At 47.4% G+C, this 25,604-nt stretch overlaps 2 protein-coding genes across 3 annotated transcripts; one reads left to right on the top strand and one right to left on the bottom strand.

The window, feature by feature from the left end:
* Positions 1-10,447: 10,447 nt before the first annotated feature.
* Positions 10,448-14,746, bottom strand: LOC142054319 (ras-like GTP-binding protein RHO). 2 transcript variants are annotated; one of them, XM_075086723.1, is made up of 3 exons: positions 14,101-14,746; positions 12,827-13,467; positions 10,448-12,041 (listed from the first exon to the last, which is right to left on the bottom strand). In XM_075086723.1, the coding sequence occupies exon 2, from the start codon at positions 13,463-13,465 to the stop codon at positions 12,872-12,874; it is 594 nt and encodes a 197-aa protein (XP_074942824.1). In that variant the 5' UTR covers positions 13,466-13,467; positions 14,101-14,746; the 3' UTR covers positions 10,448-12,041; positions 12,827-12,871. The 2 variants fall into 2 exon arrangements, with proteins under 2 accessions (XP_074942824.1, XP_074942825.1); XM_075086724.1 differs by lacking the exon at positions 14,101-14,746 and having other exon boundaries at positions 12,827-14,080.
* Positions 14,747-19,944: 5,198 nt separating this feature from the next.
* Positions 19,945-22,345, top strand: RHOB (ras homolog family member B). The gene has a single exon (XM_075086722.1). It carries the CDS (start codon positions 20,239-20,241, stop codon positions 20,827-20,829), a length of 591 nt encoding a protein of 196 aa, XP_074942823.1. The 5' UTR covers positions 19,945-20,238; the 3' UTR covers positions 20,830-22,345.
* The last annotated feature ends 3,259 nt before the right edge of the window (positions 22,346-25,604 follow it).

Genomic DNA, 25,604 nt, shown 5'->3' with positions numbered 1-25,604 from the left:
AAGCTGTAGCTGTGAATTAGGACCTGCGTTTTGCTAGGTGCTGTACATATGCAGAAGCCCCCTCAAAAAATGAAACCTTTTTCCAGAGACCATCACAGCATAACTGCACTATACAATGCCTGAACTGTGCAGAAGAAACACGCTTGTGTTTTTAGTGGATGCAGTTTGCGACCTGGAGCCCCAATTACTGTGCAATTCAATGCACTTTGGATCACACATGCAAAGTGTGACCCATGGAAATGCTTTGTGGGACAGTGTTTCCTCTGGGACTGTTTTCTTAGAAGGGGTGGGACTGGCGAACAAACTCAGTTTCCCCATTCCAGCATTCCCTCAGGTAGGACAGCAGGGGAGCGCACTCCTCCTGGGGAAGAAATAAAATGGAGTTAACAGTCCACCAGCTCATCTTGTGCTCAAGGATCTATCTCCCTCCCCTGCCTCTGCTGTAGGGAATACCTGGATCCATGCTCATGACATGTCAGCAGCCACAGAGATGTCTTGTATTGATACAGCTTCAAGCAGAAATGGAGACATGTAACCAGTATCATAAAGCTTGCAAATAAAAGGATACATGTAAAAACAATACAGCTGTTTTCTTTTGTAAGATGACTTAAAAAAGAAAGTGCAGAAAGGGCAAAAACTTTGGCTGCTTTGAAAATGTCCCAGGCAGATGTAGAGAGCCAGCCATGAAAGGCATTAGCTATAGCTAATTAATTTGCTAAAAGCACTTTGAATATTAGCAGGTTACTTCAGCCTGGTAGTGACACTGTTTGTTACTACTCCGAGCAGCGAATTCTCCCGGGTTATGATGCATTATCTGGTTTTTCTCAAGCTACTGCCCTGGGACACATGTTGCCCCCGGCACATTGAGCATCCTTTCCATGGGATGATCTCCGCCATGCAGGACACTATCCCAGCATTTTGTGCGGGTTGCTTTGGCTTAGACTTACTTGGGTTCTGTCTTCAGATTTGTTGAAAAGGCCATGGGGATTTTGTGTGGTAGTGAATGCATGGCCCAAAGAAACAGTCAGAGAAGAAGGGAAAAATGAGAACAGAGAAGGGGAATGAACCTGGATGGCTTTTTAGAGTCATGGGGAGAGACAGACCAAGAGATGAAAGAGCCAGAGTTTGTCAAAGTGGGGATAACTGCACAGCCTACAATGCCATCAGCTGGGGAGGGCTCAGTTTTGGAGCTACCAAATAGAAGGAGAAAAAGAATTTGGTGGAAACCAAGGTGAAGGAGTGGAGGAAAGGGGGAAGATTAACTCAGTGTACAAATGAGATGTAGTCTTTTCTATCTTCATATTATGAACTAAAGAAAACAGACATTTTCCCACCCAGCATTGCAGTATTTAGTATGACTTCTTATGTGCTTGGCAAGCAGTAGCTAGAGATGGTGTCTGAGGCTGGAGCCCCTGTGTGAAATCAGGCACCGTGATGGGAGTTGTGCCCCAAAGTGCCTGCAATCCCCAAAGCGATGAGACAGGGAGCAGACTGTCCAGGGCCAGCACTGGAGTGATCTGCTGCTTCAGGGGTGGAAATCTCACTACTTCTTTCCACCACGACACTGAAGAGGTCCCCTGGGGAGGTCCAGGTGGACCTCCTGGCCCCTTCTCTTCCCCCTCCTCATAGCCCTCTTTTTCACTCCTGAGCTCCCCAGGTGACTGGTGGAGGATGCCAGGGTCGGGAGCTGAGCATAGGGGTGTGCTTAGATGACCTGAACCGCTCTGTCACTTTTCAGCAGGAGGATGTCACTGTCCCTGTGACATCCCTGTGACATCCCTGAGTGCTCCCTGTGCACCTGCTGAGCCACACAGAGCCCTGTGCCTGGCACTGCAACAGACCCCGTGTAGGCTCAGTTCGTGCTTCTCCGCTGAGCAGCGGGAACACGGCACATCCCCCGGTTTCCTGCAGGAGTCTGACTTGAGGGTTTGTGCTGTCCTCTCTGCTGCCCAGTCTGGTTCCCCCGTTGCAGCCATGTGCTGCATTGTCCCTAGCTGGGGAGTGTAGGGGAGGAAAAGGCACAACTGTCAGTAGTGCAAGAAAATCAAACCGGATATAAAACCAGCATTATTTTAATCACAAAGCCTTAAAACCACCCCTCCATTGCAGCAGTGCCATTTTGGGGGCAGATGGGGCCAAACTGCCCCTCACTGCTGAGCTTCTCCCAAAGGCCAGTGCAGCTCCCTCCGAGGGACACACAAGTCTCTCTGAACTTCTTCCCCCAAGTGAGTTTCAGCCCCTGGTCCCATCCCAGACTTTAGTCTATGAAAATGCAGCCAGATCCAGCTGTCTCTCACAGGCTGGGTGGTTTGGGGGGAGCTTTTGAACAGTCTGATGCATCGCCAGAGACGGCGGAGAGCAAATGGGATCCAGATGTGTCCTCCAGCACGAGGCTTTTCTTTCGGAAGGAATTTTCCCAGATCTTTCCCCCGATTTTGCTGTCGGGATTTCTCTCATGACATTCAGCCACCTGGCTTCCCTCCAGCTCCTGGCCGTCAGCATCACCTTCCCAGGGGAAGAAGGTATGGCCAAAATACTGCCTGCTCCCATCCATTGCCACAGCCTGCTGCCTGCCCATCCCCCACACCCAGGGAGTGGAGGGCTGATTCTCTTGGGCACCCTGAGCTGCCCCAGACCCCCCACCAGCCCCTCACCCCACTTCAGAAGGCCAACCGTATCCTGGGCTGCATCAAAGGAAGCATGGCCAGCAGGCCGAGGGAGGGGATTCTGCCCCTCTGCTCTGCTCTGGTGAGACCCCACCTGGAGTCCTGCATCCAGCTCTGGAGCCCTCAGCACAGGAAGGGCATGGGCCTGTTGGAGCGGGTCCAGAGGAGGCCACAAAAATGATCCGAGGGATGGAGCACCTCTGCTGTGGGGAAAGGCTGAGTTGGGATTGTTCAGCCTAGAGAAGAGAACTCTTTGGGGAGACATTATTGAGGTCTTCTGGTACTTAAAGGGGCTTATAAGAAAGATGGGGACAAACTTTTTAGCAGGGCCTGTTGCAATAGGACAAGGGGTAATGGTTTTAAACTAAAGGAGGGTAGATTCAGACTAGATATAAGGAAGAAATTTTTTACAATGAGGGTGGTGAAACACTGGCACAGGTTGCCCAGAGAGGTGGTAGACTCCCCAACTCTGGAAACATTCAAGGTCAGGTTGGACAGGGCTCTGAGCAACCTGATCTAGCTGAAGATGTCCCTGCTCACTGCAGGGGGGTTGGACTAGTTGGCATTTAAAGGCCCCTTCCAACCTAAACCATCCTATGATTCTGTGGTTCTTCCTTGGGAGTCCCCATCTCACAGCCTGCCGGTGAGACAACAGGGCACTGAAGTCCTGACCTGAAATGATGCTTCAAAGCACACAGAGAGTGTAGAGCGGAGCCAAGAATTGAGCCTGGGCTCCTTACAGCCTCCCTGCCCTGCGCCAGAAATGAAGATGAAACATTTATTGATTGCAGTGAAGTATTGCTGCACTGAGAGCGCTGAGGCAGGAGTCCACATGGCTCAGCATTTCAAATCCCTTGCCTCAATATTTTTCCAACTATCAAAATGTTTTTTTTTTCCAGGCAGACATTTGGCAGCGGAGTTAAATGACCCTAAGGGCTGTTATAACTTAGACCCGTCTTTGGGAGACCAGTGATGCATGAGAAAGAGCTCTGTCTTTACAAGTTCATAAAAGCACATATGACTTCTGCATCCTGCTTTTCCATTTAGACTTCCAGACATCTTCCAGCAGGGATCACTGGGTGGGTTGTGGGCAACCTAATATCAGCGCTGTTTCATCTTGTCTGTTTATTTGGTGAATTCAGATTTTCATACATAAATGCAACAGAGAAATTCATCAGATAATTCACTTGGGGGAAAATAGTATGCCTGAGACTCCGAGTTTGAGGAATTTAAATCAAATTCTCTTTCAATAAATGCAACCCATTAAGAGCCTCTTGATTGTCTCTTTGACTATTTCAATTTAAAATGCCACTTAGAAAGAGTAAATAAAATATGCTTCAGTTCTGCAAATTAAATGTATCCTCAGTTAAAGTCCATTGAGAGATACCCCTCAGGTCAATTTGCCCTACATCTCATTTCTGCCCTGGGGTGTTTGCATAGCAGACTGAGTCATGCAAAGCTCCCAAGCTGAATTAATTTCTGAATCTCATAGCTGATATCCCACAGATAAAGCCACGTCTGTGACTCAGAAAAGCACTGATTAATACCAAGCGGGAGTAAGCCAGGCACTGCCGTTTGCTCCTGCCCGTTTCCCACCAGCTCTCTGGAGTCAGCCTAGCTTTCTGCAGGTCCCGCGTGATGCCAGCCAGTGCTGAGGGAAGGCAGAGACCCGGCAGATGGGATGGGGAAGCTGCATGCTTTGGCGTGAGGGTCCTTTCCCCATCCCAGCAGCCGTCAGCAGCTGCTCTCGAACACAGCTCCAGAGGCAGCAGCCAGGACTTCTGCTGCAGCTATGCCCACTGTGAGCCCAGCCAGTGCTCCTTTGCTCATCCTACAGCGTGAGCATCTGTAGCCTCTCCAGCCGTCAAGCCTCTCCAGCCCATCCTGGCCCTGCAGGGAAGGTCCTCCCTCAGCTTTTTGCTTTTGTCTGCTAGAGAAGCACTGAGCTCCGTTAGGAGGGAGGAGATCCTGCCTTGCTGGGGATGCCTCATACCAGAGCCTCATATGGCAACAAGCGATAGTCCATAGCCAGCGAGCTCTGCCATGGGATTTCTCACGTCCTCCACATGCTGGTGAGGCGTTGAGAAGCTGCACGCACCAGCGGCAATGCCTCAGGCAGCTGGATTTTTTCCAGCATTTCCTCTGAGCTTTCAGCCACCTCTCTGTGGAAGTGCATTTCCTCCTGTGCTTTGAGCATTCAGCCACCTTTGGGCACCAGGCAGAGACACTGCCTCCACCCATGCAGCAGGAGTCCTGGTGGGGATGTGGCAGAGCCCCTGGTGAGCTCTTGAACTCACAGTCCCCTGATCCTCCTGCAACTTCAGCTGGGCTTGGAAGCATTTCAGCTGCAGCAAGCGGTGCAAGCCCGGCTGTGCCAGGGCTTTGCAGCCACTGAGCGGGTCCCTGTGCAGCTGCCTGCTGCAGGACCTTCTGATGGACAGTGGGGTGTTTCTCCTGCTGTACTTTGGTATATAGGCAGATGGTGCCATCAAGATGATTAACAGCACCAAACCCAGTTTGCCAAGAGCCTATTGATTTTCCAGAAGGATAACAAATTTTCTCTTTATGTACCAGCACCAAGCCTGAAGTAATCGGCTGTATAGCAGGAGGAAAATCAGCTTTCAGTGTGATTTAGGGAGGGCTGTGTTGCTTCTAGACACATACCAATACAATCTTTCTCGAGTGCTGTTACATACTGCCTTAATAATTAATTAGAGATAAATAACATTTATGTTTAACACTAATTTGTAGCTGAGTTAGGGGAGCAGACTGAGTGCCAGGATTGGGTCCTGCGCTGGGTGGACAGCTTCCCAGTGAGTCACAGTGAGTAAGGACTGACCTTGGGCTCTTCCTCTCCCCAGGGGTCTTTGAGATTGGGTGTATGACCATGTAGAGAAGCAACTGTGGTGCTGGCAGTGCATTAACCTCTTTTTTTGACAGATTGAGAATCTGGGAAGATCTCCGGATAGCAGAGTTTACCAGACATGACGGTTTGCTCTTGTCTTATAGCATTTGGGTTGTGGCCAGACAGAAGGAAGGGACCTCAGGAGATCCTGCCACAGCCAGGAACTCCTCCCTCTCCTCTGGGGTGGTTCAGCCGCTTGTGTTAGGTACTGTACAAACATGTAAGAAAAAGATGATGCTGAGTTTGCAATCTCGTCTCTTGATCCATATGGCTATCATCACAGAAGTGTGGCAAAAAAGCCTGATATGTGTTACCACGAGACTTTTCCATACCCATCTAATTATAAAGCCAAGTCTGTCTTGTGATGGGAATCCAGCTGTCTGGGTAGCAGCAGAGGAAAATAACAAGTCTGGCTTTGGGATGTTGGATGCTGCTCATTCCCGAGCTCTCAGCTTTCCTTCTGTGGCCCCTGATCAATGCTGAAGCATTGGCTCAGCGGAGGGGAGCATGGCGATGCTCTGACAACCACAGCAGGGGCTGACCGAGTCCTGTGGGCCTGGAGCTCCAGTTGTTGGGGACGAAGACAGTGTGCCTTTTGCATGAGACTGGGGTGAAGAGAAGCAAAAGTCTGAGCTGCCTCCACTGTATTTCAGAGCTCTGTTATCTGTTGGCAATTTACTACTAATGCAGCATATACCATGTTTACAGCAGGTCACTGGAAATGTACCTGGAGCCATTCATCATTTTTAATAGCAAAGCAGTGCTTTAGTGCAACATTAATTTAAATTTACCTTCCTGCAGAAAACTTGTGGACAGGGAGCCTTCCAAATGATGCATTTTTATTAGTGCTCTCTTCTACATTTGGCTGCTAGTAAATATTTATTTAGACTTACCCTGCCAAAGGCCTTAAACACAGCCACATTTCATCTCCTTCCCAGGGTAAGTGGTGGCAAACAGCAGTCAATGATGGGTAGAGCCTGCAGGCCAGGCAGCAGCAGGCAAACCCAAACTTCCCATGGTGGCTGGGGAAGGTGAATAAAGCCTCACCCCATGAACACGAAGGAGCACAGAGGTGGGGGGTACCCCAGTAACATGGCTGGTCACATGAGCCCCAACACAGCCCCTCCCAGGGCTGTCCCAGGGGAGCCTCAACCCAGGGTCCAGGGGGACACCCGGCACCCTGACCTAAGGCGAAAGGCTCTTACAGACCGAGAGGGGTAAGTTACTGCCTCAGGGGTGCGGGACACATTATGGAGGAGTATCTTGAGTTTGCACAGCACTTACTATGAGATGTTTAGCAGGGGAACCAAGGGTGGGGAAAGGGAGGGATCTGGGTGGTTTGGGGAGGAACAAGTGTGGGAAAACAGACTGGTAAGGGGATAAAAGGTGCCAGTAGCACGTATAGAGTTGGCTGGTTGTATGTCTGTCTGGCCATACCCTGTGCCTGGTCAGCAGGGCCTGTCTTCTCACTGAACTCCATTTTGAATACTTCTCCTGGGTAAGGGACTCTGCATGCAGGTGTGTATTTGGGGGTCTGAGTGCCAGCAATTGGGGTCAGGCCACATGTCACAGGGACCATGTGTTGGCAGTGCCAGCAAGTGGGAGACCAGAGGGCGTGTGTGTGGGTGGATTCATGTGTCAATGTGCAATTGCTGTTGAATATCAAGCCAGACTAGCTGGTGAGTAGGATAAGAGGCTTTGGGAACCAGGTATCAAGGCAACTGTAAGCCTGGGCTGGATGCTGGAGGCAGCAGAGGTCTGTGTAATGGCTACTGGAGGGACCAGGAGGTCACAGCCATCTACTGGGGAGACTGTGGGGTCTGGAAGTCAACTGAGAGACCTGTTTGTATGTGTGTGTGCAAGAGCCAACTTCAGATGAGGGGATCCAAGGGTCAGCTCCATGTAGATGGAGTGTCTTGGGCCAGTGGCTAGAGGGATCCACATTGCATATATGTCTGTATAAATATATGTATATATTCCATTAATGGGCTTTCATCCTGATCAGCCAGAGAGCAAAACAGGATGAGACTCTTGGTGCTGTTTGTGTGTGTTGAGCATTCCTCTATTGCTGGCCATGTAAATATGTAGATATGTGTTGAATACGTGAGTGTTTGCTCATGTGCCTACTGGCAATACATGCTTAGCCCCACTGCCAGCTGGACCTGGGGGCAGGGAGCTGCGACAGCCTTGCCTCTACTGGGCCACTGGGTTTGGCAGCCTGTAACAATGACCTTGGGCTAGCAGTTGGGTTTGAGCCAAGGATAGCCTCTGCAAAGACTATCTTATTGCCTGAGCAGAAGGATTGAAAGGGAGAAGATGGATATTTTTAATGCCTTCAAGCTTGCAAACTCTCAGCCAAAGCTGTATGATGACAGGCCGCTAAATCCCCTGCTCCCAGGACCTAGGCACATCCACCTTGCAACACTGCTTGGTCCAGATACACCTGAGCTGACAAAGTTGCTCCCAATGGCATCGAACTGCTCAGAAACCAGTCATTGGTGTGATTCATTAATCGGGTGTTCCTCTACCAGTCTGTCTCCTCAACAGGCACAGCCCAAGGGTTGTGCTGAGACAAGTCCCCGCCAAAACTGTCTCACCCTGACACAGGAGGTAGCTGGCATACAGCACATGTTCAGGAACTGAGCGGATTGAAATGTGAACACATCAGCAGTGTGGAGGTAGTTTCAATGATGGACACGTCCACTAGCAGAGATGAAGCTGAACAGAGAGGCTTTCAAGGCCTTAGGAGCACCTAAAATTTAGTTTTGGCAAATAACGTTGCAGTCCTTCTGCCTTTTCATATGTTACTCTGAGCTGCTGTGGAGGAATACCATGATCCAGCCCCTTATTTCTGTCAAAAAATAATAACAAATTACAGGTTCTTGTATCAGTTTGTCATTCACCAAGCGGTTGCAGAGATACACTCTAAGCTGATGAATTATTTAAAACAGATGCAGTACCTTTCAGAAAATGAATTTGATTAAGTGGCAAGATATTACGAAGAAAACTGAGACAAAAGCCTTAGGAAAATCTATTTTCATAAAACATAGCATGCTTCCTGTCTGATGATAATTTTGAGTAAACAGACAAATTAGTAGGTAGACTAATAGATTGTCCACTAGGGAAATATATTTACACAGGAAACTAATACAAAATGGAGAATGGTCTTGCTATGCAAGACGTATTACCCTCTCTCCGCTCCATCCCCAAAACAGGCAATTAAAAGGAAATAACACATGGGGTTTTTTAGTTTCAAACTGCTCTTCTCGCCAAAGCCCTGCACTGTGTGCTGTGTGGGTATGTTTTTGCTAAAGCACTACTGATATATCGCTTTGAAGATGTTACTGAAGCTCACAGGTTCTGCATAAATCTCTGTACAAAACACATTCTAGATTGTCATGGCTTTTGTTGCTTACCACAATATGTAGGGCTTTATAGGGAAAAGCCAGGTCCTTTATGAGACGAGACCTGGAAGAGGTGTTTGAAGACATGTGTGTCCAGGAGCTTCTCTGGTTTTTTCCCAACAAAGTCAGCTTGTCTACAAACCTTGTCTTGATGACATTCTTAGGTGTGCAGGCTACTGCAACACTATTGCATGAAATACGTAAACTATCTTTGCACTGAAAATGGAATATCGCTCTCACATATTGCCTTATTACTGCTATGTACTGATTTTCTTTCTCTCTCTCCTTATTTCTGCTGAAAGACATCACTATAATTTATTAGTGTATTTGCTTCATTGAAATCACGAAGCAGCTCTTACTTAATTGCAATGCATATCTTCATATTCACCTAATATAGTATTAATTCCCCTGCTGTTTCAATTGGACATCTGTCTTAGATGGTTGTGGTGGGGAGTAAACAGTGTATTTCATCTTAGAAATGGCCCTGTTGACTGATACGTGAATGTTCAGTTAATTTCCATCTTCCCTCTCACAGTACTTTTTTCCTTTGCTTTTTATTTTCCTTAATAAAAAGTCATATTTAATATTTAAACTCACAAAAGTAAAAAAAAATGGTCAATAAAACCGTTTGTGATTTTCCTTTCCTTTCCCTCTCCTCCCCTCCCCTCCAACACTGGAAGATAGATTTGCATTAGAGGATAGCACTTCTGGCTCAAGTCTAGCCTGGATGTTGACTGCTGGCAGTTTGCTTCTATATGGATTCATCACTATTGATTTTTGTTCCAGGTTTAAGATACAGGCATGTATCACTTTCCCAGCACCAGACTCATACAGAGTTTCTAGCTCTCCCACGCTAATATGTGAGCTCTTCACATGCATGAGTACAACCACCATCCCAGCAGGCCTGGGGGTAGGAAGCCCAACACCAGCTTGAGGGTGTACATGTGCTGCAGGCTGCAGAGGCTCCTGAAGACATGATTTTAGATGGGAAGGATGAACTAGCACCTGTTGAGCTCCATACTGCTATGGGGGGACTGCTTCCTTCCAGCTACTTCGCAGTGCAGATGCACACAGTCTTTTCTGTATGGTCTTACAGACTGTAGCTGGCGGTGGAATAGAGAAGCAACCCCAGATACATATGTCTTAGGCTAATATCCTGACTACTGGGCTATATCCCCTTCTTGCTGAATCACAGGCCAATGCTAAAATACAAAAAACCCCTATCCAGTCTGTGGATTTTTCATGGGAGCCAGATGCCCTAAAATATGGACAATTGTCCAAGGATTTCTTGCACAGCCACACAGTAACTTGCCCTTGCAAAATTGCTCTGAGACAGATCAAGAGGAAGAGCATTTGGATTTTTTGACAAAAGTGGCAAAAAGAGAATTTATACAGATTTAGCAAAAGGATGATGAAAAACCTCCCACAGATTTCTCTTTTCCAGTTGCAGATGAGTATACAGTGGGAACAGATTGCCAACATTTTATTTCACATAAAAACAATAAAAAGGTTAATGTTAAGAAATAGAAACTGAGATTGGTGTAATGACAGTTTAATTGAGAGATACATACAGTGAATACTGGCAGTGAAACCAGTTACCTTTATCTTGAACAAAGCACCCTTCTGGATGAAAATACTTAAACAAGTATTTAGACTAAAAACAGACGCCAGTCAATATGCTGACCAGTGTCCTACTAAGTGACAGGCAGTGTAAGCTCAGCTTCGCCAGAGTGGTCTGAACTCTCCAGGTACTGGGAGCAATAAGTGCTTTAGCATCTTTTCAAAACTGCCTCTCTCCAATTCAATAACCCACATCAGAGGCACCTGAGACACCTGTGTTCTTTAACTTATCTGCAGTCTAATCCTTCCCACCCACACATACACATATAAAATGGAAATAACAATTTAAACCTATCTACATAAATACAGCTCTTTGAAATGCACTGGTGTATGTTATTACCTGAATCAGGAGAGCACTTATGCACAGCACACACTCACATCCAAGTTGTGTGGGTAGAAGAGTTTTAAACTTTGGGTACAATATCAGGTTGCATTGAGGGGATTATTATAGACAGAGAGGAGAGGAAACTGTGGTTAAGAATGGTCCAGGAGGGAAAAGGGAAAGGGCACGGAAAACAAAGCTCCAAGAAGTAGATCGTTCACAGTCACTTTAGGCAGCAGTTTAACGTTCTCAGTTTTGAAAATGTAAATAACACCTACTTAACACAAAGAGGTGGGTTGGTAATTCATGTTGAAAAGTGCTCAGAGATTCTTGGAAGAAAGGTACTTTTGGAAATGTAAAGTGTCATCCTTGAAGCATTTGTTATTATGCCACAGTGTGACTGTGGATTTCAAATCGGCTAATAAAAAGTGATGTAGAATGAAAGCAGCAACCCATCCAATAGTAAATACTTGGCCAATCCTAGTATTTCTACCCATGGGACCATCAATAGACAAATACTGGTGGGAAGAATGGGTAAGAAAACATCTTAAGTGTGTATTTTACTAGGTCTCTCACCTAGAAAAGCTAGTTTGCTAAGTGTACAGCGCCAGGAGGTATAATCAGTTTAGAAAGTTGCATTTACTCTCACTTTGTTTCCCCCTGGAAAACTGTAACCAAGCTTCCAGTGTGATGCAACCACCACCAAGGAAGTCAGCAAAAGAAAGCGATAGACTTCCATGTTCTCCTAGTTCGTGACAATTATGCTCAGTTATCCCTGTACCTTTACTTCAGGATCAGAAGGGGTTTACCTTAAAACATTTCTCTGCTTGCTGTGTTATAGCATGTGCCCTCAAATCCTGCAGTCATATTAGATAATATGACTGCTCCCAGACTTGCACCTTTAATATCAGTCCATATCTCAGTTCGTTGGGCTGCCAGCAATCAGTGCTTCAGAGAAGGGAGCAGCATGGAGACGCACCCAGTCTTTCCATTTTGGTCCATCTCTGTACCTCTCCGAGATTTTCTGCTTAGGTTGAAGCATGTCTCAGTCTCTTTCCAGACTAGCAAAGCTGAGAGTGTGGTTGTTGGCATTCCATTTACTTTATGTCTTCTGCCTGCAAGTGCTAAAGAAAGACAAATTTAAGGTACATTCAGACCATAAGGACGAAGAGGTTTAGAAACTGATGTCTGGTCTTTTTACTTCTCTCCTTTTAATGTAGGAACTGGATTATCCTACCCCAGAGCCAGGCTGGTTTACCCCAGTTTATTTAACTGTGTGTGACGAAGAGGTGGAGATAGCACTGCCTTCATTGTACCCTATGCCATACATTGTATTGCTGATGCATTTATGGAACCATGCCCAGGCCAGCTCTACGAATGAATCCTAAAGTCAGACCTGTTCTGCCAGTCAGAAACCCACTGCTGTTAGCACAGCAGACACAGATACGTATGTACGTGTGTGGTGTGTGTGTGTGTGGTGACACCCTTCCCTAAGGACATCCTTCAAGGAAGTGTATGGAAGGCAGCACATATGAGGAAATCTTGTCAGCACAGCTGCTTGTTACTAAGCCTTGCAACCAGGAAGCTGGGATTAGATTCTCTGAACAACATATTCTTGTTCTTGTCCCAGTAGTTCTGGTTTAGGTTCCTGTCCTAGTCTGTGCATATCTCCCTTGACCAAAAAACCTCTGTGGAGAGCTGTATGCAGCTTGGTCTTTTCCATTTCTCAAGACCGGTACTCAACCCAAATCTCAAAAAGTGCTCTTCAGCCTGTTTTGGAGGTGGAGAAGGAAACCAATCCAACTTTTCAAGTGTGACACTTTGCAGACATAAGGGATTTTTTTTCCAGCTATGACATATAAGCAGCCATTATAGCACCCACACAACAGCAATAAAGACATCTACCTACCTTTCCACATCATGAAATCCAACAACAAAACGATGTTCACTCCTCTTACAAAATTTGGCAGCGCCTGTAGTGCCTCTTTCTCCTCCTTTTCTCATTTAATGCGCATTGGCTAATAATCTCCAGAGCTGTATCAACACCTTCTTTTGTCTTGGCAGAACACTCCAGGTAAGCATGTGCCCCAATGCTGGCAGCTAAAGCTTTTCCTTCTGTAGTGTTAATTGGCTCATTGCCTGGAGTAGTTAGTTGTTTCTTAATGCCTTCATTACCCCTTAGTTCTATCTTGGTAGCCACCAGAATAATAGGTACTGTGGGGCAGAACAGTTTGATTTCTGGAACCCAAAAATCAAGGATGTTTTGCTGTGAGTCAGGCCTGTCCACGGAGAAGCACATTAAAATAATGTCGGTGTCCTTGTAAAACACTGAACGGAGATTTCGGTAACTGGATTCATTCTTCCCTGCCACATCGAAGAGAATTAGTTTCATCTCCTTCCCGTCTACCTCTGTGTCAGCGGTGTAAGCGTCAAAGAGAGTTGGCTCGTAGGACTTGGGAAGTTGTTCGTGACGCAGAGCAAAGAGGAGGCATGTCTTACCGCAGCGGTCATCTCCAGCTACAGTTAGCTTTCTTCTAAGAGCAGCCATCCCTTGAAAGCCAAGATGACATACAAATGGATTATTCCCATGCTGGGATTTTTTTTTTTTTTTTTTTAGTTTTTGTAGAAGGTAGAAGGAGAAGATGAGAGAAATCTTTTTAGTTTGGAATTCTTTCCCTTATCTCCTTTTTACCCTATTCCCATCTTACCTTCATTCCCTTTTTTCCCTTTTAATTTCCCTGGTATCAGAATCTTTTGAAATTGTAAGTACCTTGCTCTTGACTATTATTGTAGGTCAGAAAACGAAGGTATAAACCAAGACTGGATGTAACCAAGATTGCTGCAGTTCCCTGTATTTCTGTTTTATCATCTCAGACATTGTTTATGGTCAGTGTTCAGTCCATAACAGATTTCATTTTCTAGATTGAATGACTTAATTTTGTGAGTGAGATGGAGTATAAAACACTCAGTTATTTACTGAACAACTATCCAAATCAGTTTTATTGACCACATCTTTTCTGCCATGGTCTGCTAGCAGAATCCTGCCAATGGCGATAGCTATCCTGTGTTAAGTCTATGCTGCTTTTGCTCATAGATCTGTAGTCATGTGGGAGTTAAGAAAGTGTTCTCAGTCTTCATATATGCATGGTTAATTTATATGAGATAGAAGTTTGTTAAACTTACAGGATAGTAATTTCCAGCATCAACCTTCTCTTTCTTGATGTTCAGTGTTAGACTGGTTTCTTCTAATACGGTTGCTGCCTCAGCTTCCTTAGGTCACTGGTTGCCCTGCACAGAGAACTTACCACCACTCTTTGAAGACTATCATGATGACCACAGTATTTAAAGGAAGAGGTTGATGTTTCTTAATATAGCCAACCAATCTACAAAGAGAACCTGATGAAATAATTGTTTTTTAAAGAAACCTACTTTACTGGCAATAAAATGGAAGTTATGCAATTCATTGACAAATCACAGCATGTTTACTTGAGAAATTTCCTTGTTCCTATTGCAAAACACTCATCCCGAGTGAGCATTTCAGTATTGAGTGTGCCAAACTACTACTGGGGGGAAGCTAACAGTACTAGAGTGTTAAACAGCCGCAGACCTGCCAGACAGACCCTAAGGACAGCTCTTTCAAGATCTGCTGAAGCATTGTAGAGAAATGACTTGCAGAATCAAACAATGGAGGAGTTGGGAAGGGACCATCTACTCCACCCTGACCTGCTCAGAGCCAGATCAACAACAGCAGGCTGCTCAGGACTGTGTCCAGTTGGGTTTTGAGTATCTCCAAGGATGGAGACTCCACAGTGTCTCTGGGCAGTCTTTTCCAGCATTTGATCATCCTCAGAGTACTGAAATGAAGTCTACCAACTGGAGACTCTAAAGAGTAAGAACTGTCCAGTGTTAAGAATACTATCTTGAGCTCCAGAGGTGAAGACTGAATTCCCTGCTATCTTTTGGCATTGGACAAGTCATTTCTACTCTCTCTGTCTCAGTTTTCCTGGTAGACAAACACTGCAAGGTGTCTGCAACCACTAAAACCTGAGAACAAAGGGAACCGGAGGTACATTAATTTGGTCTCTGCAGAGAGACGTTTTTCAAAGGCATTATTGGTGTTGCAGGTATGTAACTGCTGATTAGTATAGTTATGCGGTCAGCCCATTTATTTCACACAGCTACAGAAGAGTTCTTCAACTGAGATGAGGGGGTTTAGGTCTAAAAATTTTAGCCTAAGGATGAGGAACTTGGTTTTGTTTAATTTGAAGTCAGAAGGAGACCTGAGGCCACTTTAGTTTTCTGTGGTGGTCTAATTTTACTCTGCCAGACAATAGTTCCTGCGTCCTATTCAAGTATGAATCCAATAGTCTTGTCATAGGAACCTGACAAAATTAAAGTCATCAGCTTCTGACTTGCCCCATTTATTCCCCAGAAGAGCAATGCCAGTGGGTCCCACACAGCTCCTCAGGATAATGAAGGCATTTCTTGTTTGGGATGATGTGCTTGCACGTGCACTGTACTTAGCCTAAACCCCTGCATGAAAATACACAGGTCTTTTTCACCTTCCCTTTTTGTGCCTTGGCATTCTGGTTTCCAGGTAGATCACTCTGCCTTCTCTGCTGAGAGCACTGATCACAAGGGGATCTGAGAGTTAAAATCTATTTTTCTTCAGGGACACTGGAAAGCAATGGACCTGCTGTGACAGACAAGTAGTGATCTGGTTCCTGTATATGCCAGAAACTCTTAGCAGCTTAGAGACAGATACTTACCGTTTCTGCCTGTCCTCCCACATCTACTCAAGAGCTTTTTCACACTAGCCTGTGAACTGCTCACATTTAGCTAGCTCTTGCTTTCCTTACTTCACTGAGAAGCTTTGCCCACATGAGGACTGCAGGATGCTTGTTGCTAGCGTTACAGTACAAGTCAGCATGCAGGCCTCAGTATGCCTTTACTGGCACATATGGCTCCCTCAGCACTTTATGCCACAGCAGGCAATGTACTTACTTGCCTACTTATTGACAAAAAGGAGAAAGATTACCTTCCCCACTGAGCTTTAACGCTTTTGGTACAGATTTATGCTTGAGCACAAATTATCTGAGTTACAGACATGCCCTTTAGAAAATCTGTTTAGCAAAAAGAGCAGGGTGGGAAATGTAATCTGGAAACAATCGCCAGTAACTGACTGGAATTGTCTTCTCAGCAACAAAAAATGCCAATTGGATTAAATAAAGTAAAAAAGCAAAAGGCTGAGCTTCAATCTCAAAACCACCAGCACAAGCAATGAAAGCAAAGAAGTGGCATCTTCTTTCTCCATATTTTCTTCGTCAATCGTACAGATGTATGAGGTGCAGAATAATGAACGCTCTGCTTAGAGAGTACACATTTAGGGATTACTGGCAGTGAAGTTTCAGCTCGCTTAAAGAAGTGTAGTTTTAGCATATCATGCAAATTTGATCAGAAAATGTAAAAATTACAACATGAAGTTAAAATTCAGCCCTAAAATATGTGAGCCGGCTACAGTCCCTGGTGCCTTCCAGACCACGACTATCCTTGAATACAGAATCGGTCCTACACAAAATTCCCTAAGGAGAGGAAAAAGCCACCTCATCCCAGAGCCTCTTTTCCTTATTTTCTTTCTAGGTTTTCCACCTCTGCTCTCAGTCACCACCCCAAGAAGGAAGCCTAAGCACTTCCACAGATTATTATCCCCTGTGCTCACTTACAGTACCACTGCTGTTCCTCTTTTTGCTGCACTCGCAGTGCTGTGATGCTGGTCAGATTCCCATTTTCCCTGATGCATCATCGATCTAAGCAAGAAGAGAAGAGGATTCCTGTGTACAACTCTACTCCTGATTTCTACTGTTCCTGAAACTGGCTCACTTCATGCTTTCATGATTGGGCTGAAGAAAGAATACTCCAGAGAAGCAAATATATATAACTGGACAGGTAATACAAATTAAGGGCCTCTTCACTTCCACTTAGACAGCTCAGGGCAGGTACCACATAGTGCACTGATATTTATGAGCTAAAACCACAGCAGAAGAAAGGTAGCATGTAGCAAATTTACATTAAATATGAAACCCAGGCCACGATCAAGTCCTATTTAAATATAAATGTGTGATAACCACAGCAACTTAGATGTTTGCTCTATAGTCCATTGCTGGGGCTTACCCTAGCACAGTAAAAAAGTATGTGATCTCAGCCTATGTGAGTCACAGGGCTGAGTCTCCTGATATAAAGCCTCTGGAAAAAAAAATAAAGCATTTGAAACCCTAGGTCAAGGAATTAAATAAACTTTGCTGCAGGCTTTCTTGCAAGGTGAGAGATGAAACATCAGACCCTTTGGCTTCAGCGTAACTGTGTGGAAGCCTACAGATGCAAGATTTCACTAGAAAATGAAGCAGTTATGGTCCAGGCCATAAGTGGGTGCTGGAACTCCATCTGTGCTCTTCACTTACAGAAAAGCCCCTGCTACGGGTTTGACTTGGGTTAGTTGGACCTTTGCAGAGTACGCCCTTAGCATAGTTTGGAAGCTGGGCCCAGTAGGCAGTTTGGATGAGGCCACCCTGCTCTGAAGTCTAAACGAGTTAAAGAGTATGAATGTGGGCCACTTTGCTTTCCCTGCACCGAGGCACAGGGATAACTGCTAGCAGCACTGTGGGTGAACAACAGAGCCATGTGCTTTGCAGTGAATAAACCGCATAATTCCCTACCTTCTGTGGCACAGCGCAGATGAGTTGATGAACATACTTGCTCATTTGGATGATTCTTTTTTCTATTTAATGAAGTCTTTTGCTCATTAAAAGGCAAAACCAAATATCCAGGCATGATTCCTCGTGCCACCCAAAAGTCAGATAAAAACTGATTCAAAAGCATATTTAAGCAGCACCTCTCACGACCTGTAAGATGATTAGAGCTTTTCCTGCTGCCACCCCAGAGGTAGAGCTTTCCAGCTTTGGAGCAGGGTCGCCGCAAGGTGGCTCTGAACTCCAGTGGAAAATCCACGAACAGTTTAGTATCGCTGAAGAGCTTCCAGAGACTTAAAACAGCAAATGGATTTTAAAAGACTTACATTATACAGCAAATTAACTCTAAATGCCTATCAGAATGGCTCTACATGCTTATGATTATATTTATAGACAAAATAGCTACAAGCTGCTAACGCTCCACCACCAGAAGGACACGCCAGCATGGGGAAGACTTCCACATAGGTAACTTTTTTTTTGTTTCGTGAAGAATTTAAAACTGTGAGCGGTGACAACAAATGTGAAGGGACAAAGCAAATCAGAAATGTAGCCCGTTAAAAGGCCAGAGGTACTGGAGAACACCGATGTCTACGACTACACTTTATTTCTGTGTTTTTTTGAACATAGTTTTAAATTTAATTATGTTCATTATTATGTTATTATGTAAAATTTGCTGTACAAACTATGTAAGATCAAAGTACAGATCCATCCATCACCATCCAGGGACATGCTCTTTTGACAGGGAAAAATGCAAATTACAAAGATCTCACAGAAGATGAATTATATTTCAATGTCTAGGGTTAAGCGAACCATGAGCGAACCATTTGCCCTGTTGACACACATCTGCAGCAGCCTACTGCAAGTAACAATTTGATATACAGTCACAGAATGGTGGGGGTTGGAAGGGACCGCTGGAGATCATCTTGTCCAACCCCCCTGCTTGAGGAGGTACAACTAGAGCAGGGAAGCAGACTCAGTGGTGCCTCTGCTCTTCAAGTGGATATTTCTAAATACAATTTTTAATAACAATCACGTTGTTCAAATTGCTCGTTTGTGTTCTGTTCACTAGTGCCAGCGCTGGCTAGCAGAAGAGAACACTTTGGATCCAACCCTGAGAGGCAGTAGCCACAGGGCATCGTTTCAGTGAAAAGGCTTGCAGGAAAAGAGCATGAGACAACACCCAGCGTTGCAGCTCTCTTCAGAGCGATAGCGGCAACAGGGACATAGCGAATCGCTACTGGTAATTTCAGTGTGGAACTTCCCAATGCACGCCTTTATTAGCGCGCCCAGCGTGAGCCGTCCGTTCATGTTAAGGCACTTACAGCCTATCCTCCGAGCAATCTGAAGCCCCAGCCTTTCTCGCTCATTTATTTTCCACGTTCATTTTTTCATTACCGTGACTCCCGATATCTCTGTAAATTGAGACCAAGAAGGCATTTCAGGTCAAGTCTGCTAATTCTCCCGTTTATAATTCTTCTGTTCCCTTTTGGCCAAAACCTGGCACAAAAGAGAGACTCACACGATTGATTTTTGCCTGTAAGGAAGGGAAGTGGTCGAGTCCTGCGTTTTTCCAGTTAATATCCAGGAAGGCTTTTGTTTTATTTGCAATAATTTGAGTTCCACTTCGCTTGGGCTTTAAAACACAGCATCTGGGGCGCAGCGGTTTTCCCTGTTGCTCGCCCGGCCGCCCCGGGCGGGGGCCACGGCAGGGACCGGACCTGCCCCGCCGCACAGCCGCCGCCCGGGGTCCGGCGGGGCGCCACGAACCGGGGCAGGGACCGGGGTGGGAGGGTTCCCCGCCGGCGGCACGGCGCGGCCGGAGGACCTGCCCCGGGCTCCTCCGGAGCTGCGGCACCACTGCCCGCAGGGCGCCCTCAGCCTCCTGCGCGGGCCGCCTCACGGCGCGGCGTGGCGCGGCCCCGCCGCCCCCCAGCCCGGCTCCAAACACGCCACAACCACCGGCCCCGCTCCTCTCCTCTCCTCTCCTCTCCGCTCCTCGCCTCACGGCACGGCACGGCACGGCACGGCACGGCACGGCACGGCACGGCACGGCACGGCACGGCACGGCCCCGCCGCCCCTCAGGGCCGCCCCCGCCGCGGGCCGAGCACCGCTCGCCCCCCACAGCCCCCCGCCCTTCCTCCCCTCCGCACCCCGCCTCCCGCCCGCAACCCCCCGCCAATCGCGGCGCTCTCCGCCGGGGATGACCTCACTCCCTGCCTGCCCATTGGCCGGCTATATTAAGAAAGTCGCGAGCGCCTTTAAATAGCGGCTGCGGCCCGCAGCTTGCGGCAGTGGCGGCGCGGAGCTGTGTGTGCGGAGCGGCGGGCAGCGGCAGCTTTTCCCCCGCGAAGACCCGAGCTGAGCGGGACCGGCGGCGCCTGCTGCGGGCGTAGCGCTCCCCTGAGGCGGGGGACGGAGGCACGGTGCGGGGAGAGAGGAGGGTGCGCCCGCCTGCCTGCGCGGGCTCGGCTCGCCACGGTGCCCTGTGAGAAGCGAGAGGAAGGCGGCGGCTGCGGGGAGGAGGGCGCTGCCATCGTCCTGCTGCACGGCAAGGCCAGCTTGACGAGCCTGGCCATGGCTGCCATCCGCAAGAAGTTGGTGGTGGTGGGGGACGGTGCCTGTGGCAAGACCTGTCTCCTCATCGTCTTCAGCAAGGATGAGTTCCCCGAGGTCTATGTGCCCACTGTCTTTGAGAACTACGTGGCTGACATTGAGGTGGATGGCAAGCAGGTGGAGCTGGCCCTGTGGGACACGGCTGGCCAGGAGGACTATGACCGCCTGCGACCCCTCTCCTACCCGGACACCGATGTGATCCTCATGTGCTTCTCTGTGGACAGCCCAGACTCGCTGGAGAACATCCCGGAGAAGTGGGTGCCTGAAGTCAAGCACTTCTGCCCCAATGTCCCCATCATCCTGGTGGCCAACAAGAAAGACCTGCGCAACGATGAGCATGTGCGCAATGAGCTGGCCCGCATGAAGCAGGAGCCGGTGCGCACCGAGGATGGCCGCGCCATGGCCATTCGCATCCAGGCCTACGACTACCTAGAGTGCTCAGCCAAGACCAAGGAGGGTGTCCGGGAGGTCTTCGAGACCGCCACCCGGGCGGCCTTGCAGAAGCGCTATGGCACCCAGAACGGCTGCATCAACTGCTGCAAAGTCCTATAGGGTGCGGCTGGAGCGTGGTGCTGGGCACAGCACCTGGGTTACCTTTGGCAGGCGGAGAGGAGCTGGGTTATGCACGCACATGGCATCTGCCCGACGCCCCCGCTGGGGGTTGGTGATTAATTGAGGTGGGGGCTAAGGGAGGGAGCACGCTCCCTTAGCCTTGGCTAAAAAGGGTTGTGATGGCTCAGCCGTGGGGACAGAGGGAGGGGGGGATTGCATGCCCTGAGTATTGGGAATAAAGTGGGGAGAAGCCTTCTCCAACCACCGGCCCCTGCGAGTTAACTGCAGACTCTCAACAACAAAAAGCTGCTGAGACTGGACTGAGCAAACTGTACCCAGCTCTTCTCCTTTGCCCACAACCTGCTGCTCCCAGCTCCCAGCCAGCTTCCTCTCTTTTGCAAGAGGAACGTGGCAGGGCTGAGATGCTTGATGGGACTTCTGCCTCCTGCCTGCATGTGCCCCCCCCAGGCAGGCTGGGGAGGGGGGCCGCATCTCCCGGGCTGCTTGCAGCACCCCTCGCCTCTCCTGCAGATGTTTAGGCCTGAGCCTGACCTGCTGTGGAAGTTCATGCCCTGAAGACTGAGACTGGGAGGGGAGGGTCATCCCAAGTGAAGCCTGTATATATCTTACCTTTTCTGTCTTGTGCAAACTGGGGTGGTGCAGGGGGTGCTTATTTACAGTGAGGTGGGGAGGGGATGCCCAGCTGGGACTTGCGTTGTGCAAAGGAACCTGCCCTGAGTGGCAGATGCCTGCTGATAACGTGAGCCTTGAACTGATGCCAGCTGCAGAAGCCGCCAGGCTGGAAAGTAAAGCTGAACTGCTCTGTCCTTGCTGGACATCTTCCTCCTGATGGATGAGGCAGGATGAGCAAGGGGGAAGGATATGATATTGCCATATTATGATCTTGGTGCCTGCTCCTTCCTTAACGTTGTCTTCTGCAAATATGTTCATTTGGGTTTATTTAAAAGTTTGTGTGGTTTTTTTTTTTTTTCAAAAGAAATTACTTTGCACAACTTGGTGGATTTTTTTTTTTTTTAAATTACTCAGTGCACTTGTCATCTGCATACAACACTGTAGCATTGGAAACATTCTTGCTCAGTAACCTCATCTGGGTCTTGTTTTAAATTGTGATTTCAACACAAGACAAAATGAAACCACTGTATCTTTTTGCTCTGGAAACAATGGGTGAAAGCACTGTTCTTCATGCAGTGAATACATCAGACTTTAATACTAAAGGGCAACTTAAAGAATCTAGGTTTATTTAAAACTTTATTTTCACAGGGTAGCCAATCCAGGTGAAAATAATCTTGTGTTTCTCTGGTTCAGAGAACAATATATCCATTTATGTTTTGTTTACTTTTCTCCCTTTTCCCTCAACAGTGGTACTGAGACTGTTTTCTGGTTTTGATTTTAATAAACTGACATGGCAAAACCTGAGATGTACATGATGTTTACATAAAATTATGAACTGTGTATGCAGTTTTTTATGTAAAGTATTAAAAGATTCTATGCTGACGCTTGTGAAAGCTGCGTTGTGATTTATGGAGACTGTCCTCAGCTTGCAGCAGTACACCTGGATGGTGTTGGACTTGACCAGAGTTTGCCTGCATGCTGTCCTGTTTGTATTTTCTCCCCTGGCCGAAAGACCTGTCTGGCAGCTTTCAGAGGAATGGTGGCTATATTTTCCTATGGGGGAGCTGCTTCCTTTATTTTTCTGTACAGATGGTGGGTGGAAGTGTACTCAAAATTCAGGGTGGTGACTAATCTATCCTTGCTGCTGCTAAGCACAAGAAGCACCCCTGCCTTGTGTGTGGCAGGCTTGGCCTCCGATGCCCGTTTACCCGCTGCCCTGGGCGGCTGGGGTAAGGTTTGGGCTTGCGTGGCAACAAAAGAGGCAGAGAACTGCAAGTAGCAGAGGCAGTAGGGCTTATTTTTCAAGCAAAATATTTAGATAAAACCATTTTTTATTAGTGACCTCCCCTTTGCTTGGAGTGCATACTCCTGTACGACATTTGGACAGGCTTGGCTTGCTGTTGAAGCAGGAGGCTATGCTTGTGCTGCAGAAGTCTCTCCAGCTGCCTAGCTTGATCTCCTGATTGCTGGCCTCATTAATTCCCATAGCAATTTGAAAAGCCCAGGCCTCTCCATGTTAGGGATCCCCAGCAGGGCATCGTGCCTGCCTCTTCCCTTGCTGCCTCTGTGGTTCAAGGCGTGTGCCCTGCTGTAGCTTGGGTGCCTGTGCAGGGGCAGGCAGGGGCACAAGGCCCTGTGGGTGCTGCCTGCAGCAGCAGTGGGTCCTGGCAGAGGAGGTGGCCTGGTACAAAATACATTGCATGGTTTTTGCTGAACAATAAGGGCTGTGCCCAAAGTGCTGATGTCTCCCTTTTCCCCCTGAAAAACTCCCTTAGGTACCTATAAGGGAAACCTCAAGACAGTTTTATATTTTTGGAAATCCTCTTGCCTCCTTTTGCAGAGGTGTGAGAAAGGAGTCAAGCCTTTTGCTTTCCTAGCTTATGAATATCTGCTAGCGTGCACCAGATTGTTCAGAGATGTTAACAAATACCAAGGCAAGCAAAACACAGTTAGTGGCTTTTGCTCATTTGTTCACAGCGGGCTCTGCCAGCTGCTGACTGAAAGCGGTGGGGCTTTTTTGCCAGACTAATACAGAAATAGTGGGCTCCTTGTTCAACAGCCAGAACGTCAGTCAGAAATAGTGTGGAAATAATGCATTTTGAAGACTTCAAATGCTGGAGTACAGGCTCAGTCCATGCTGTGAGTTTACCGTGCTGCTTCCTGTAATCCTTAAGGAAGGATAGTGGCGTTTTCACTTAAGCAGTTTAGTCAAGATTTCTTAAAAGGTACCTAAGTCCCAGGTTTTGGATCTTCATCTCCAAGAATTTCAGTTCTCCTGATATTCAAAGGGTGAGTTTCTTATCTTCAATCTGAGAATACTAAAATCACTTTTTGGTCCTAAAGCATCCTTTGAAAGAAAATCTAAGTTGCGGATGTTTAAAGGGCCACACCCAAAGACCTCGTTCTTGCAAAGGCACTCAAAAGCCTGGTTCTGTGCAGCGTAGCACTGCTCTGCGCAATATCACCCAGTGATGTTAAAATCGGCACTGGACACTTTTTCCTTAAACTGCTTGCAGTAGCTGCAAAACTTATAAATTCTCTTAGACTGCAGCAATAACTTCTCAAAACCCCAAAGGAGAAAGCGTTAATATTTGTATTTTAAACACTGGGAAATGAGTTACCATTGCATCCCTGTATAATTAACTATACCAATATTTTCCACTAAGGTGCTTGCAAGGTAATTACATGCATTATTTCCAGTTAGACCTTTGTCCAGGTCAGGGCTACGGCATCTGGACCAAAGGGAAAAAACTGTAAGAAAACACATTTCAGTTTTAACTGTGCACGACCTTCCTCTGCTACTTGTCAAGCTGTGAGTAAGCCAACAGAGTGAGATCACCGTGTGGGAGTCCACCCGTCGGGGTCAGATGGTGGGATCAGAGCCATAACTCGTTTTGCTCTGTGCCGCATTGCTACGCTTGCTCATTAGCGTCACCGCTTTGGTGGAGGGGGACAGGAGGTGTGGCTCGTCCCACCCTCCTTGACTCAGCTGCACTGACATGGCCAGGCTGATGCCCCAGGGCCTCACAGCTGCCATGTGAGGATGTCACACTGACCAACTCTACCCCACTGCTGCATCTGCCCAAGTCTAACATGGAGGGTCTGCCCATTGCTGGGGCCAGCCAGGCGCCCAAGCTTGGGGCAGGTCACCGCACGACCCACACCGTGCATTCAGACAAAGGATTGGTTTCCTGCGGACCTCCCCTTGCCTGTCTTCGTCTGGTCCCAGCCTGTGTAACCTTTTGACTAGAGAAGACGTGACAGGGAGCAAGTTAGTCAGAGCATCAAAGGAAGGTCAACAACTGACTCATCTCACAGTCCCTGTGCACACTGCTGGGCAGGCAGAGGCCTTCCCAGCTGTGTCTCCATGCCTGCACGGATGTCCCAAGCTGAGGAAAGGTGGCACTTCACTTACTCTGCTCAGACCTAGTTCAGCCCCTGCAAAAGGTGTTTCTTCTGGTGGGAGCCAGAACTCCACTGGGGGAGTTTGTCCCATGATGGTCCAGTGCAACCTTAGCAGCAAATCCTGGGAATGCAGAAAAGCCTCACTGAAAGGCCTGTTCATCTCTGTTGTTCTCAGTTCAGGTGAGGAGAACACTTAATGCACTCACACCCCGAGACAGGGTTGGAGCCTCTGGCAGTGTGAGGGTGTCTCATCTGGGCAGTCTGAAAATGAAAGCACCCAGGGAAGGTCAGTAACACCTTCTCCCCTTCTGGAGACAGAGCAACAGCAGCTGTGAGCAGTCCTTGTGTGATCAAATGGGGACTCTGCTTAGAAGGCATTCTCAGTAGGGTGTGTCAAAAAAAGGATAAATCATCTCTGGTGGAAGAAAGGCATCAGTACAAATTCTTGGTTATTTTGGTAAAATGGTTTTTAATGCTTTTACTATGCATTGAAATGAAACTGCATGGTTTTGCCTTTTTTTTTTAAACTCTCATGCAATTCCACATACTGCAGGGGAGGTGCATGAGTGTAAGCAGGAGCAGAATTTGAAGTAATGTCCTCTTATATGGCTTTCTGGTTTTGCAGCAATAACTTAATTTAGATCCATTTGCTTTACAGTGTGCCAGTCAGGTTGCAACTCTGTTTTAGCAATTCAATAAAGAACGGACACAAACTCGCTGTAATAATTAAAAAAAAA

This window comes from Phalacrocorax aristotelis, chromosome 3, assembly GCF_949628215.1.
Source record: "Phalacrocorax aristotelis chromosome 3, bGulAri2.1, whole genome shotgun sequence".
Classification (NCBI taxonomy): Eukaryota; Metazoa; Chordata; class Aves; order Suliformes; family Phalacrocoracidae; genus Phalacrocorax; species Phalacrocorax aristotelis.
Note: the sequence above shows the minus strand (reverse complement) of the source record. Positions and strands in the feature narration are given on the sequence as shown.

Coding starts and splice junctions, on each gene's coding strand:
- RHOB (XM_075086722.1), top strand. CDS start 20,239: ATGGCTGCCATCCGCAAGAAGTTGGTGGTGGTGGGGGACGGTGCCTGT.
- LOC142054319 (XM_075086723.1), bottom strand. CDS start 13,465: ATGGCTGCTCTTAGAAGAAAGCTAACTGTAGCTGGAGATGACCGCTGC.